Below are 12,589 nucleotides of genomic sequence, written 5' to 3'. Positions count from 1 at the left end.
ATGCCCTTCCTCAGGGGCATCTGCATCCAGTGACTGACTGATTCAGGAGCTATAAAGGCCTGGCCCCCTCACCCCAACACAGGACAACTCTGAAGAGCCATGCCAGTTCCAGAGCTCCCAGTGGGATCAGCCGAGGTCTTTAGTGTGACTTCACTATCTTCTAACTTTACCTCTACCCAGGCCTGCTTTAGTTCCTCTGCCTTATGTGTTGTTCCTGAGAGGCCTCCTCAATAAGCTTTCACACGCAAGTTTACCCTGGGAACGGGCCATGCAACAAATTGCTTAAAACAAACATCTGCACTTAACACACATCACCCACCAAGAATGGCACAGGTGAAGCCTCCGCTCTCCCTGCCGCAGAGGTAAGATGGCAAAGGGGTCCGTTAGGAAGTTTCGGGGTCTCCTGGTCTCTGCACAATTACAGTGTTTCTTGTTCACTCAGAGGAATCAGTGACTCATCTCCAGAAGGTATTTAATCCCGTCTCATGCCCATAGGATCCATAGAGACCATGAAACTTCCAATGGGATACGGTTCTCAAAGGGAAAGACTGCAAGAGCCACAGGAGTGGTCTTAACCAGCACCTTGCAGAAGGTACTGCCAGGAAGCAAAGTTTTTCTTAGCCATCAACTCATAAAGATGCTGAAGTTAGTTAAAATAGCTAGGATTTGATTGGAGCTTATGGTGTTCTATACCAACTTTAACCTATTTTATCTAATGCAGCTTTTGAAAGAGCTTATGGTGTAGCACTGTTATTAACCCAATTTTACAAATAAAGAGATAGCGACACTAACAAATTGCTTGTGGTACACAGCCAGGGAGTGGGACAGACAAGATTTAATCCCAGCAGTCTGAGTTCAGACTCCAAAGGTTAACCACTTAATCATCCTACTTTCAGAGAACTGTTCTCTTAGTAATTTATGAACAAAACAACCTGCAGACTTAATAACAGTGCTCCTAAAATAAAACGTGGGCATCGCCAAGCAACCAGAGTGAATGAAGGACCCACAGAAGAAGGTCATCCAGGAGGTCTGGGGAGTCATTTCCATCAGGGTCCTAGTGACAGGGGGATAGGGCTGACTGAGGTATATATACTTTGCTGTCCTCCTGGCTGCAACAGCAGAACTCTCGTTGACATATGTACATTTGCCGTAAAACTCCCAGGTGTTTACATTCAATTCCAAAATAAGGAATTACCTTTAGAGAAATTATTAGATAAACATTTGAAGTAGTTCCACTTCATCTTTTTGGACATCTTTCTAGGTGTCCAGAAGGAGTAAAACTACAGAAGCAGGAACCCTGTCCTAATAAGGCTTTGTATGTGTGTGTGTGTGTGTGTGTGTGTGTGTGTGTGTGTGCGTGTGTGTGTGTGTAATATGCTACAAAGATTCTAAAACTGGCACTCTCACCAGAGAGAGTTTAGAAAATGACTGACTTGTGTCTAAGTAGTAAAAAGAGAGGAAAGCTCAGAAAGGATGCCATTTGCCCATCTGAACTCCACAGTGGTGAATGTTCAGAGATGAGAATTCATTCCAAGTCTGGTAAATGCTCAGCAGAGAGACAATGAGTCTTTCTATTTTAAACCAAGAACATAGACTATCTATATACATAAAAGGCTAATATGCAGAGTGTCCTTGTGGGAGTTCGACTGGGAGTTCTATTGCTCACTATGACATGCACTGACTACCAGGGGGCAGCATGGAACGAAGGAAGGCCCTGGCTGGCAGCTGGAAGGAAGGCCCTGGCCAGCAGCCTGAAGGCCTTGATTGGCCCTGATCGCCAGCCAGGCCTAGGGACCCTACCCGTGCATGAATTTCATGCACCGGGCCTCTAGTATTACATAAGATAAATAAAATTTGAAGAAGAATATATCTGCTTTATTTAACTTTTGTGTTTTCACATACGGAATTGTCACACCACTCTAGTCCATAATGGAGACCAGCTCTGTAATATATTGTGATGACAAATGGGATAGCAAATGAAAATATTGCTCAGATGAGCATATTAAATAATTTCTGAGGGAAAAATGCATGTTGAGATTACCTAACCTAAGGAAGGGTTCATTTTACTCTCTTGAAGAAAATTAGATAGTCTTGCCTAGAACCTATACTTTAATTCAAGGACATTTTTCCTTAAATCATCACTTGGAGGCAGTGTGTTTGAGGCAGGGGCTGCTCTGATCTGTGATATACTCTGAACTATTCATTCAGGCTGCAAAGCTGGGGCTGCCATGCACTATTCCAGGAAGGTGCACACACAGTGATAGGTCAGACAAGTTTTTCTATAACTGAAACAAAAGCTTTGATCCCAGGAATGTGTTATCTGGTACTTTTTAGGATCCATCATCTTAAGGGGAAAATATAGTTTCCTATAAATGAATAATGGCTTGAGACTCAACACACTCCAACAATTTTCACTGTAGTAGCTGTTTCTTGTCTAGTTGTACTTGGTTAGTATTTGAAACTTGGAGGAATGGCAATATGCATGGTTTTCAAAGCCCTTTACAGAATTTCATTTTTATCACCCGAAGAGAGTCAATGAAAAGGTAATAAGAAAAGCTCCATGGGGTATTTTTATGGGAGTGTCAGAAGCCAGTAAGCTAACTACATGAAAGAACAGATTGTACAGAGTTTCAGCAGCAACACTGCAGAGACTTCTTATCTAGTAGTGTGACTTTTACATGCCCTTGGAGGGAGAAAGAGCGCTCACTACAAAACCAGATAAGGAGAGAAAAGAAACAAACCATATGCTTAAGAATAATTACAGTTTCATTTTTCTTACAAACTGCAGTGTAAAGTTTCAAAGATAACGTGGAGTAGATATTGAGCTGCTTTGGTGTGCCTAAAATAATTCCCTTGCTAACTCATCTCAGGTTTGCACAATACGGAAGTTAGTCTGGGTGGCTTAATTAAATGCTATCAGCGTCTCCACAAGTCCATTTGCTCCTGTTTTGCTTTCAGTAAAGGTGAAAACTATCAGATCACCCTTTCTATAAACCAATCTGTGATATTTCAAGTCTGCACTAGATTACTTAGCGGACGCTTCTTTAAACGGAAACATTGCAATTATGTTAACCTCGCCTCAAGACATTAATCCTTCTTAATTCTGGCAAAAATTTAAAAATGTCATGATAATACAAGCAGTCTTAGGATAAAGTACTTCCATGGCCATGTAAGTGAGAAAAATCTAATAAAAAAACAATGAAGAGACCTAGCATTAGTGTGAGTGTTCAATATTATGCTGCACTTGAAACTATATTCCAATGAGATTTGCAGGTCAGACAGTCACTATGACTGAATTATATATTCCAAAAAAAATCGTAGTAAGAATCTGTATATTGTGCATTTGTCATGTAGGTGGTCAAAACCCACATCACGTGGCTAACGACCTGTGGTTCCATCGGTGCCTGCTACTGCCGTTGCTCCACTCTTGCTTCTCTCTTTCTCCAGATCAGCCAAAGCATTTTGACAACCAACTGGTACTTTTGAATCCAGGCCAGCCTGATGGGAATGAAGTTTCTTGGATATATCTACATGGAGACTCTGAAATGAGAGAGGCCAGAGTGATTGATTTTACAAGTAAATTATCAGTCCAAAATAAATGCTTCCCAGGGATATGACAAGGGTAAACATTTATCAAATGGCAAGTTATTTCTTATATCTGGAACAGAACATTCTATGTGTCAAAGGGAGTTACAAATTACATTTTCATCCATATATTTTGGTAACCTAGGTGTGGAAGTTTTGTGGCACTCTAAGTGACTAGAATAAGAAGTCATCTCAGACGTGGAAAGTCATTTCCAAAGGTCATTTGTATATATTACCTTCTTCTTGTGAATCTTATATTCTTCATTTAGACTATTTTTTCTCAGTTTTTTATCCCTATAGTAAATAATCCTGCATTTCATTATATATTGCATAATTGCACACTGTAAAATGAAGAGATTTCACTTCTGTATTATTGTTATTCTTTCAATAAAACAAATCATAACATCTGCCTAAAAATAAATCACACTTGTATCAGTATTATGCAAACTTGACAAAGTTCTTCCAGTCAATTTAAGCATAATAATTCATCATAACAAAGAATTATTAAAGCGTAACAGCAATAAACCCAAAAACTCATCTCACATATGAGATGGCATATAGTGTTTGATGTTGTACTAATATGTTGTATGCTTCAAAGGAATCATCAAATAGGAACCAAAATTAAAGACCTAAAAAGAAAGTGAACTTTCAGCATTATGTTTCATACTCAAATTCCAACTAGACGTTTTTCAGTTTGAATGTGATTACAAAATACTCAAAGATTCACAAAGTCATAATTACCCATTTTGGGTTATCCACATAGCCATGTTGATTCACCAAAGGATGGCATAATGAACAACTTTTCTCAAGTTCTTCCTACAGATTGTGTATAGCATTAAATTCATTAAAAATTTCATTGAAAGCTTGAATCAAAGGCTTTAAAGATTGGAAAAGACCAATAAGAAAATTAGGGTCCAGCATAATTACATGATTCACCCAAATTAACAAAATCAACAGTGCTGAGCTTTTGCGATATGTCTCCTGACCCTTAGTCCAGTGCTCTTGGTACTTTTCTATGATCCAATCATTCATATATTCATTTGTGGTGGGTGGTTACCGTTATGGCCCCAATTCTTTACCATTCTATGTATTCAGGTCCTGTCCTTGTCATTTTTTCAGTGCCCTCATACTCTGACTTTTGACTTGTCCATGTGACTTCTTCTGGACCCAGAGAATATTGACACATTTACACAAACAGAGACTTGAAAGATGTTTGCATAATTGTTTTTTCTCGTTCTTATTCTTCCAATATGCCAAAAGAACATGCCTAGACCAGCCTGCTGGATGCTGACCAGGACAGAGAGCAGATTCAGGTTATACCAGTCATCCAAGATGAGACAATCACAGCTAGAGGAGCCCCAGGCATTTGGGCAAACCCAGCCTAGGTCAGCAGAACTCCACAGCCCCATGAACTAAATAAATGTTTTTGGATGTATGCTATTAAGTCTTTCTGGTGAGTAGGCAGCACTGTGTGGCAACAGATAATGAGTACATCAACAACCATCCTATCTGATAAAAGGGTAATGTGCAAATTAACCATCACTCCATCACAAAGATGGCAGTGCCCATAGCCACAAGATGGTGGCGCCATCCTCTCAGCCCTGCTGGAGTCCCCCCGTCCCGGGGAAGGGGGTGGCCAAGCACAGGCCCAGAGAGGAGATGGCGGGCCCACCTCCTGCGGAATTGGTGCGGGTCCCTCCTGGCTCCCGTGGAAGCAGCGTGGCTCCCTGCAGCACGCTGCGGTTCCCGCTGGCTCCCGCGGAAGCGGTGGGCGGCCTACTGCACGCGATATCGCACAACGGGCTACTAGTTTGTCTATATTATCCCAGATACTGGCTGAAGTGTGAGCATACAAGTCACATAGTCCTGAAGCTCTAAATCGTTCAAACAGAATTTCTTAAATTGTTTAAGCGGAGAATTAAAATACAGTGTGGTACATCATGGGTAAATAATTCTCCAATTCCTTTTCTAATGACAAAGGAAGGGATCCCAGTGCCACTTCCAGTGACAATTCAAGTCAGAGTTTGAGTGTTGGTATTTCCTGGAACCAAACCACTACACTTGTTTACACTTGACTCCTCCACAGCCCACCAAAACGTAAGTCCATTACTCACCATGAGTTTATAAATTTATTGCCAGGCCTTCTCTACATCCACCAGCCCTCTAGGCTCTTTTCCCTTCTTTCTCTATGCACCATCCATCCTACTTCTCAAACCAGATGTCCAAGATATTACCATGTTATCTCTCTGCAGCATTTAACATGTCTTGTCACTCCCTTTCCTGTTTCTGGTGTCCCTCTTACCACTCTGACTACTCATTCTTGGTTTCCATTGACTGGTAAGTGTTTCTCAAGGTTTTGTTATTGATCTAATTATTTTTATTAACCATCTCTAAAAAATTCCAACAATTATATGGCTTAATTTACCAACTACATGTTATAACTCAGGGGAGGGGCCAAATTTATGAAACAAGATGAGGCAGAGCTTGTATAACATGATAAGCACTCTGGACTCCAACTCTAATGTCCTTTATTTAGTTTTACAATCCCACCATTCTTCCTTCTTGATGTAAGGCGTGGCTATTCCATTTACCTAGAACATTATCACAAACTCAAGACTTCCTTAAAGGTTTCCCTTAACATGTAGAGTTTAGCCAGAACCTTTGTTTTCTAGTCTCTGAGCACCTTGTCCTTGTACTGCAAAGCAGTTTTCACAAATACAATGAAATAACACCTGGATAATGTTTAATGTCTATATCTCTGGTTAAAATATAAACCAACTAGAATAAGGATTATATCTGTTCTATTCAATGTTCTCAGTCCTTATCTCAGTGTTTTAAATATAGTAGGTATCAAATAACTACATCCTATATAATAAAAAGCTAACATGCAAATCGACTGAATGGTGGAACGACTGGTCGCTGTGATGTGCACTGACCACCAGAGGGCAGACACTCAATTAGGAGCTGCCCCCTAGTGGTCAGTGTGCTTCCACAGAGGCTCGGAGCGCTGCTCAGCCAGAAGTCAGGTTCACAGCTGGTGAGCACAGCAGCAGTGGCGAGAGCCTCTCCCTCCTCCGCGGCAGTTGGACATCCCCAAGTGCTCCCAGACTGTGAGAGGGCGCAGGCCGGGCTGAGGGACCGCCCCTCCAGTGCATAAATTTCGTGCACTGGGCCTCTAGTATTAACTAAATGGAGAAATGCTTGAATAATATAGACTCAAGTTTTACAACTTTTTCTTTGTCTAGTTTATCAATGGCTACTGCATAGTCACATGTTCATATATTAAGAGTGATATCCAGTCACTAACAGTAGTCCTTATTATATAGTAGAAAGGCACACATATTTGAACTTATTAAAGTTCAAATATTTTGAACTTATTAAAGTTCAAATATGTCATTAAAATACATATTGAAAATCATGTTTTTTTAAAAAAACTCTTTGATACAATTGTTGCAAATACTATAGTCATATAATATTCCATATACATCTCTGGTTCAAGTCAGATTAGTCTCTATATATTGAAATTATAAATCAAAGAATGGTTATATAAGGGAAAGTGAGGTCCTGAGAAATGAGTATGTATATACAGTTGCTCTATATTACTGAGGCACAAGATTGTGGCCTGACAATAATGAAAGAAATAAAATTCTGTGTCAGGCACTGCTTTAAAGATGTCAAGCCTTCAACTTGAAGATCAGGTACAGAAGAAAATGAGAAAAATAAAATGTGTGCAAAGAATAAAGAAGAACACCAATAAATTTGAACTGGCATGCATCAGGCCTTTGTAACCACGCTATAGTTGTACTTTAAAAATAAATCCTGTTTATTTTGTATAATTTCCACTTAACTTGTCATTAGAAATGAGTCATTAGAATCCTGTCTGTTAATATAAAGCAGCTGTTAAATTATTTCTCGTGTTTTACTTGGCTTGTAGTTAGCATACTACTTTTAGTGTTCCTGCTGAAAACAATGATTCAATTACAAGGTACTGAGTATTTTTCTCATGAACAAAGAAAGGAACAAATAAATATTACCATAAAATAAGATGTCCATGAAAAAAATTAAAAGATTTCTTCAGATCCATCATTCATCTCATACCTAAAGCTATGTTGTTGGATAAACATCATCATTTTTCAAACCGTTCATTGAGATTCCCAGTGCATGATTATATCCACTTGTGACCCTTCTCCCCAAGGGGAAAGAAAGCTTGCCTTTCCTTAGAAAGCCACATTCAGCCTATCTTGGCCCAGGGACTAAATATCATTCACATTTAAAACAACATGAAGTATCCTAGATAATGTACTTCACTTTAGACTTTGTAAAAAATAACTCAATCTCCTTACAGACTAAAAAAACCCTAATCTTCTCTGCTTATATAAACAACTGCTCCTTTCATGCCTGTACTTTTTATTTTATAAGAAAAGTAAATTCAAGTGATGCTTGGGAAGAAATTTCTTAGTAACTTTCTTCCTCAGAATTAAATTCTACTTGAATCAAGAACAACAGAAACAGAAATTCAGAAACTACATATTAAAATAAAGAAATAAGATTAAAACCTAACCATAAGGAATATAGGTTTGCGATGCATATCAAATTATCATTCCAGGAGACCATGTAAACCTCCATGTAATCTGTCTTCTAGTGTGTGTGTGTGTGTGTGTTCTCTTTTTGTTTGTTATATGGCTGTATCACTATAAATACTTTATAAGATTATCAAGGGTTTTAAAAAAATCTCATAATATTCTCATTGTGCATTATAGAGGCACATGTTGTTGTTTTTTTCCTGAAGAAAATGTTTAAACAAGCAAGAATGTGAAATGAAAAAATAATCTAAAGTTGATCATCCATAAAAACAGGCGTCTCTTTCAGATGGTTATCTAATTTTTATACAATTATCCATCTATACACATAAACTGTCTGTTCTGCACAGAATGTTCTTTATACCAACTGAAAAGACATGTTGCTGAGATTGTTCCACCCAGTCCTAAAGACAAGCTGTCATTGCATAGTTCCTGTCCCTTGCAGTCTGAGGTTGTTTGCAGAGAGGTTGCCCAAGCCTGTGATTGGCAGGCCTTATATTATGGGCTCCTCAGAAGCACATTTTTATCTCTCTCACTTCTCCTGAAACTTTAGACTGTGGTCCTCCCTGGTGAGACTCCTTGCTGGAATCACTTTCTCCTCTTAGCCAACACTCTTCACCTTCTTCTTCAAAGGGGATCATGCTGGCTGGGTTCTGAGCTGGCAGTTGATTGGGGGGCCTCAACAGCATTTACAGGTGCATGCATGTGGTTTGACATTTAGACACTCTTGGGCTCAACTGTAGTTGAGAGATGGGACAATCTCTCTCTCCTCTCCCTGCTCCAAGTACCACCAGAAGTTCAGATGTTTAAAAGAATTGAGGTTTTCTATCTGCTCTGTCCATTCCCTTGGGTTGGAGAAGAGGCAATTGACCCACAGGAAGGAAAATGCCTGTGTCTGCTTCCTAAATTGTCCTGATAAAAGATAACAACTTTCTGTCCAATTCTTTAAAGATTTCCTCTCTCTGCTGGACTTGCTAGGACCAGGCCCAAGAAAAAACATCCTTGTTAGAATTATGATTAGAGATCTTAACAAGCATTATATATCAACGATCTTATCATGTTCTTTTGGAAAGAAATCCTTCATATACTATTGAGAGGACTTTATACCTTTATATTCAAACATATGTTTCAAGGACATATTGTGTACTAAAGGAAGAGACTTAACGTACTCTAATATTTCAGTTGCATCTTCCTCTGTTTCTCCTACTGCAACTAGGAACTAAACAATTTAACATCTAGAAGTCCTACCATCCTGATTTGATGTTGATTTGACTACCCTCTTAGGAAAAAATAATATTCTAGCTCCTGGATGCAGGAAGAACTCAATATAATCACACAATTTGTTTGACAAAACAAGTTTAGGAATTTTGTCTCCGAGTACTCATAGTAGAGAAGCTCTTCACACATTTTGCCAAGCTCAATTCAATCTGCTTTTTGCTACTCTAATCTCTATTAATTTAGCCAAAGATAAAATGGACACTTGAGCCAATGCTTAACCAATATATTTGTATTTTAAAATGCAGTCAGAATGCACAGCTAATCTCTACCATTGTTATTCTTGAGAAGGTAAACAGGCAGTCTGGCTGCCCTCAAAGATGTCAGTGCTGTCACTCTAGATAATGGACCAGCATGCAGAGGGGTTGCTATTTTAAAGATGCTGTAACAAGTGCATCCCCTTCAAAATACCAAGACTGGTTCACTTACAGTGTTGGTATTGTGAAGACTAAATACCTCTTTGTGTATCAATAAACCTTCTTTTACTTTATTTTGCCCTCTTGTAAATCTTAAAATGATTAATTCACGTGGACGGTATTGTTATAACTTCCATAGTTCCTATTTTAATTGGAAAATTGTAACTCTTTGTGTGAGGTTCAATCTGTGGCCAAAGGGCAGGAAAATTAATCTTAGTTTAAATTATAGAAATAGAAATTACAGTAGAATAAACTATAAGACACATTTTCTGTTTAGATTAGCTCTTGGTGAAATTAGTCTTGAATCAGTGGACATAGGCATAGCATTTGGAAAGTGTTCAGCAGAGCAACTCTTGCTGCAGATGGCAGATGGGAACTGCAGTGTACCATATAACAGTTCTGTATCTAGAAAAAACATTTTAAATTCATTCCTTAAAAAATTACATTTGAAATTATTTTAACCTGGATATTAACATAGAGACTTTAACATGAGTCTTTGAAAGGTATCCATCCTGTCAACCTGATTTGAAACATTGCTATATTATTATTTGAGCTAGAAACCATTTTTAATGAGTAGGATTCAACTCAGTATTTCTCTGAGCATTCATATTATGTGAAATGTTAAGTGGCATTCTTGCCACCAAAGTGTTGCTAAAATTAAAAAGCTCATGCTATTGTGAACAAGTGCCCAACGTAGGATGTAGTCATTGAAGGCTGCTTCCCACCTCCTCACCTCAACATTTTTTGATACCCTCTCCCATGAAGGCTGCCTTTCTCACTGCTTCCTGCACACCCATCCTATTGGGGTATTCACTGCATAGCATCTGGTTTCTGCTCCTACCAGTTTATGAAGCATTGTCTGGCACCACCATCCAACAGGGGCTCTAAAGTTCTACAGAATGACCCTGCAGTCATCTCCGGGATCCTCGCCTGCACAGAGGGCATTTGCTCATAATGCCCTCCTCATCTCATGCCCTCCTCTTTGTCATCCCTCTACCAGCATGACATCAGAGGCTCTTATGGTTTACATCTAGTCGAAGATTTTTTTTCTACTCTTTTTCAGGCTCCTGTAAGTACAATCAGAATGTGGATCTCATTGTCCCTCAAAATGTCTCTATCATCAAGATTTTGGATTCTAAGACTTTCCTCTGTGCTTACACTTACTAACACTGTTCTTCCCTCTCAGTCTTCAATTCTTTTCTGCCTATCAGCCCTTCCTTGCCTCACTTCTTTTTCTACCTACAGAGTCCTTATAACCAACTTGTTAACAATTTCCTCACTTTCCATTCTACTTTCTTTGCCAGTCCCTAAAAATCACTTTCTGTTTTCTCACCTTCCAAAAGTAAGGCAAATAATAATAATAAAATAAGAATATTATTTCACTGCTGGTAAAATAATAGTAATAAACAATAGTAAAAAACAATAATAATAATAAAATAGTCTTGTAATTTTACTAATTTGGCTCTGACATATATTCATGTTGATTGGAGGCATCCAGGTCCTCAATCTTGCTCAGTTATCAGAGGATCTCTGCCTCAGTTTCTTGTGAGGGATTCAGAGAATATATTTCAAATCTTTCTCTATTTTATCTATCTCATAATTGCAACCTGGTATTCCTCAATTTTAGGAAGTTATGTAATCACTTAGTTCATTGATAGTGTGGCCTTAGGAAATCAATTTCCACAGATGTCTTTGTCTTTTCTTGATCTCTCACCTATCTTACAAAATGTTCCATCCTCCCTCTCCTCCTTTGACTGTGATACTTTCCCTCCCACTTTCCTATTGACTTACTTAATGAATTGCTCTGCCTATGCCTAGTGCAGTCTCTGACTCTGCCTCTCCCTCCCCTTGTTCATTTTCTGCTAAGCTTTAGTAAGAGTGATCTGTTCTCCCTGCTCGTTTTCCTTTCCTCCCACTGCCTTATTATTGGGGTATTTACTGCATAGCATCTGGTTTCTGTTCCTTCCACTTGACTAAAAATATTTTCACCAATAACTTTCTAATCATCAGTCATAAATCCCATGGCTTTTTCTCAGACCTCATAGTTCCTGAGCTTTCTGCTGCCAAAAACTCTGTTAACCACTTCATCATTTAAAAAAATAACAATTTTCTCCTCAGTTTCCAGTAAGACTGTACCATTGTTCTTCTATCTTTATCATTTTAAAAATATATTTTTAATGATTTCAGAGATGAAGGCAGGGGGAGAAAGAGATATAAACATCAATAATGAGAGAGAATCATTGATTGATTGCCTCCTGCATACACCACACGGGGGCTTGAGCCCACAACCTGGGCATGTGCCCTGACCGGGAATTGAACCATGACCTCCTGGTTCATAGGTCAATGCTCAACCACTGAGTCATGCCAGCCAGGCCTTTTTCTAACTCTTAAATTGTCCTTCACTAATCTTCTTTACCATCTTTTTTCCTTTCCTTCCAACCTCTAAACCAATGATCTCTAAACTATTCTGATTGTATCCTCTTAACAATAAAAATTTTAAGCATGATCCACAAATGTGATACGTACATATGTACATTTACTCTACTAAGGTATGCACATTATTGAACAAATTTGAAGTAGAAACATTAAAATGAATTAAAAATATTTTAAATAAAATTTTATTTTGCATATTAATAATATTGAGAAAAAAGGTTGAATAGTTTTCATTACTTTTTAAATCTTGATTTAACACTTTGTGATACAGCAATCCAATTGTTAGCTTCATAATTCAGT

At 38.5% G+C, this 12,589-nt stretch overlaps 1 protein-coding gene across 1 annotated transcript in view; it reads right to left on the bottom strand.

Moving 5' to 3' along the window:
* Positions 1 to 3,378: 3,378 nt before the first annotated feature.
* The window catches only part of THEMIS (thymocyte selection associated), a 122,007-nt gene continuing 112,796 nt past the window's right edge, over positions 3,379 to 12,589 (bottom strand). Inside the window, exon 5 of the mRNA XM_054722683.1 lies at positions 3,379 to 3,540. Within this exon, the coding sequence (XP_054578658.1) occupies positions 3,379 to 3,540 (162 nt within the window). The remainder of the gene's footprint in view (positions 3,541 to 12,589) is intronic.

This window comes from Eptesicus fuscus, chromosome 10, assembly GCF_027574615.1.
Source record: "Eptesicus fuscus isolate TK198812 chromosome 10, DD_ASM_mEF_20220401, whole genome shotgun sequence".
Classification (NCBI taxonomy): Eukaryota; Metazoa; Chordata; class Mammalia; order Chiroptera; family Vespertilionidae; genus Eptesicus; species Eptesicus fuscus.
The sequence above is the reverse complement of the archived record's forward strand: the minus strand, read 5'-3'. Positions and strand labels throughout refer to the sequence as shown.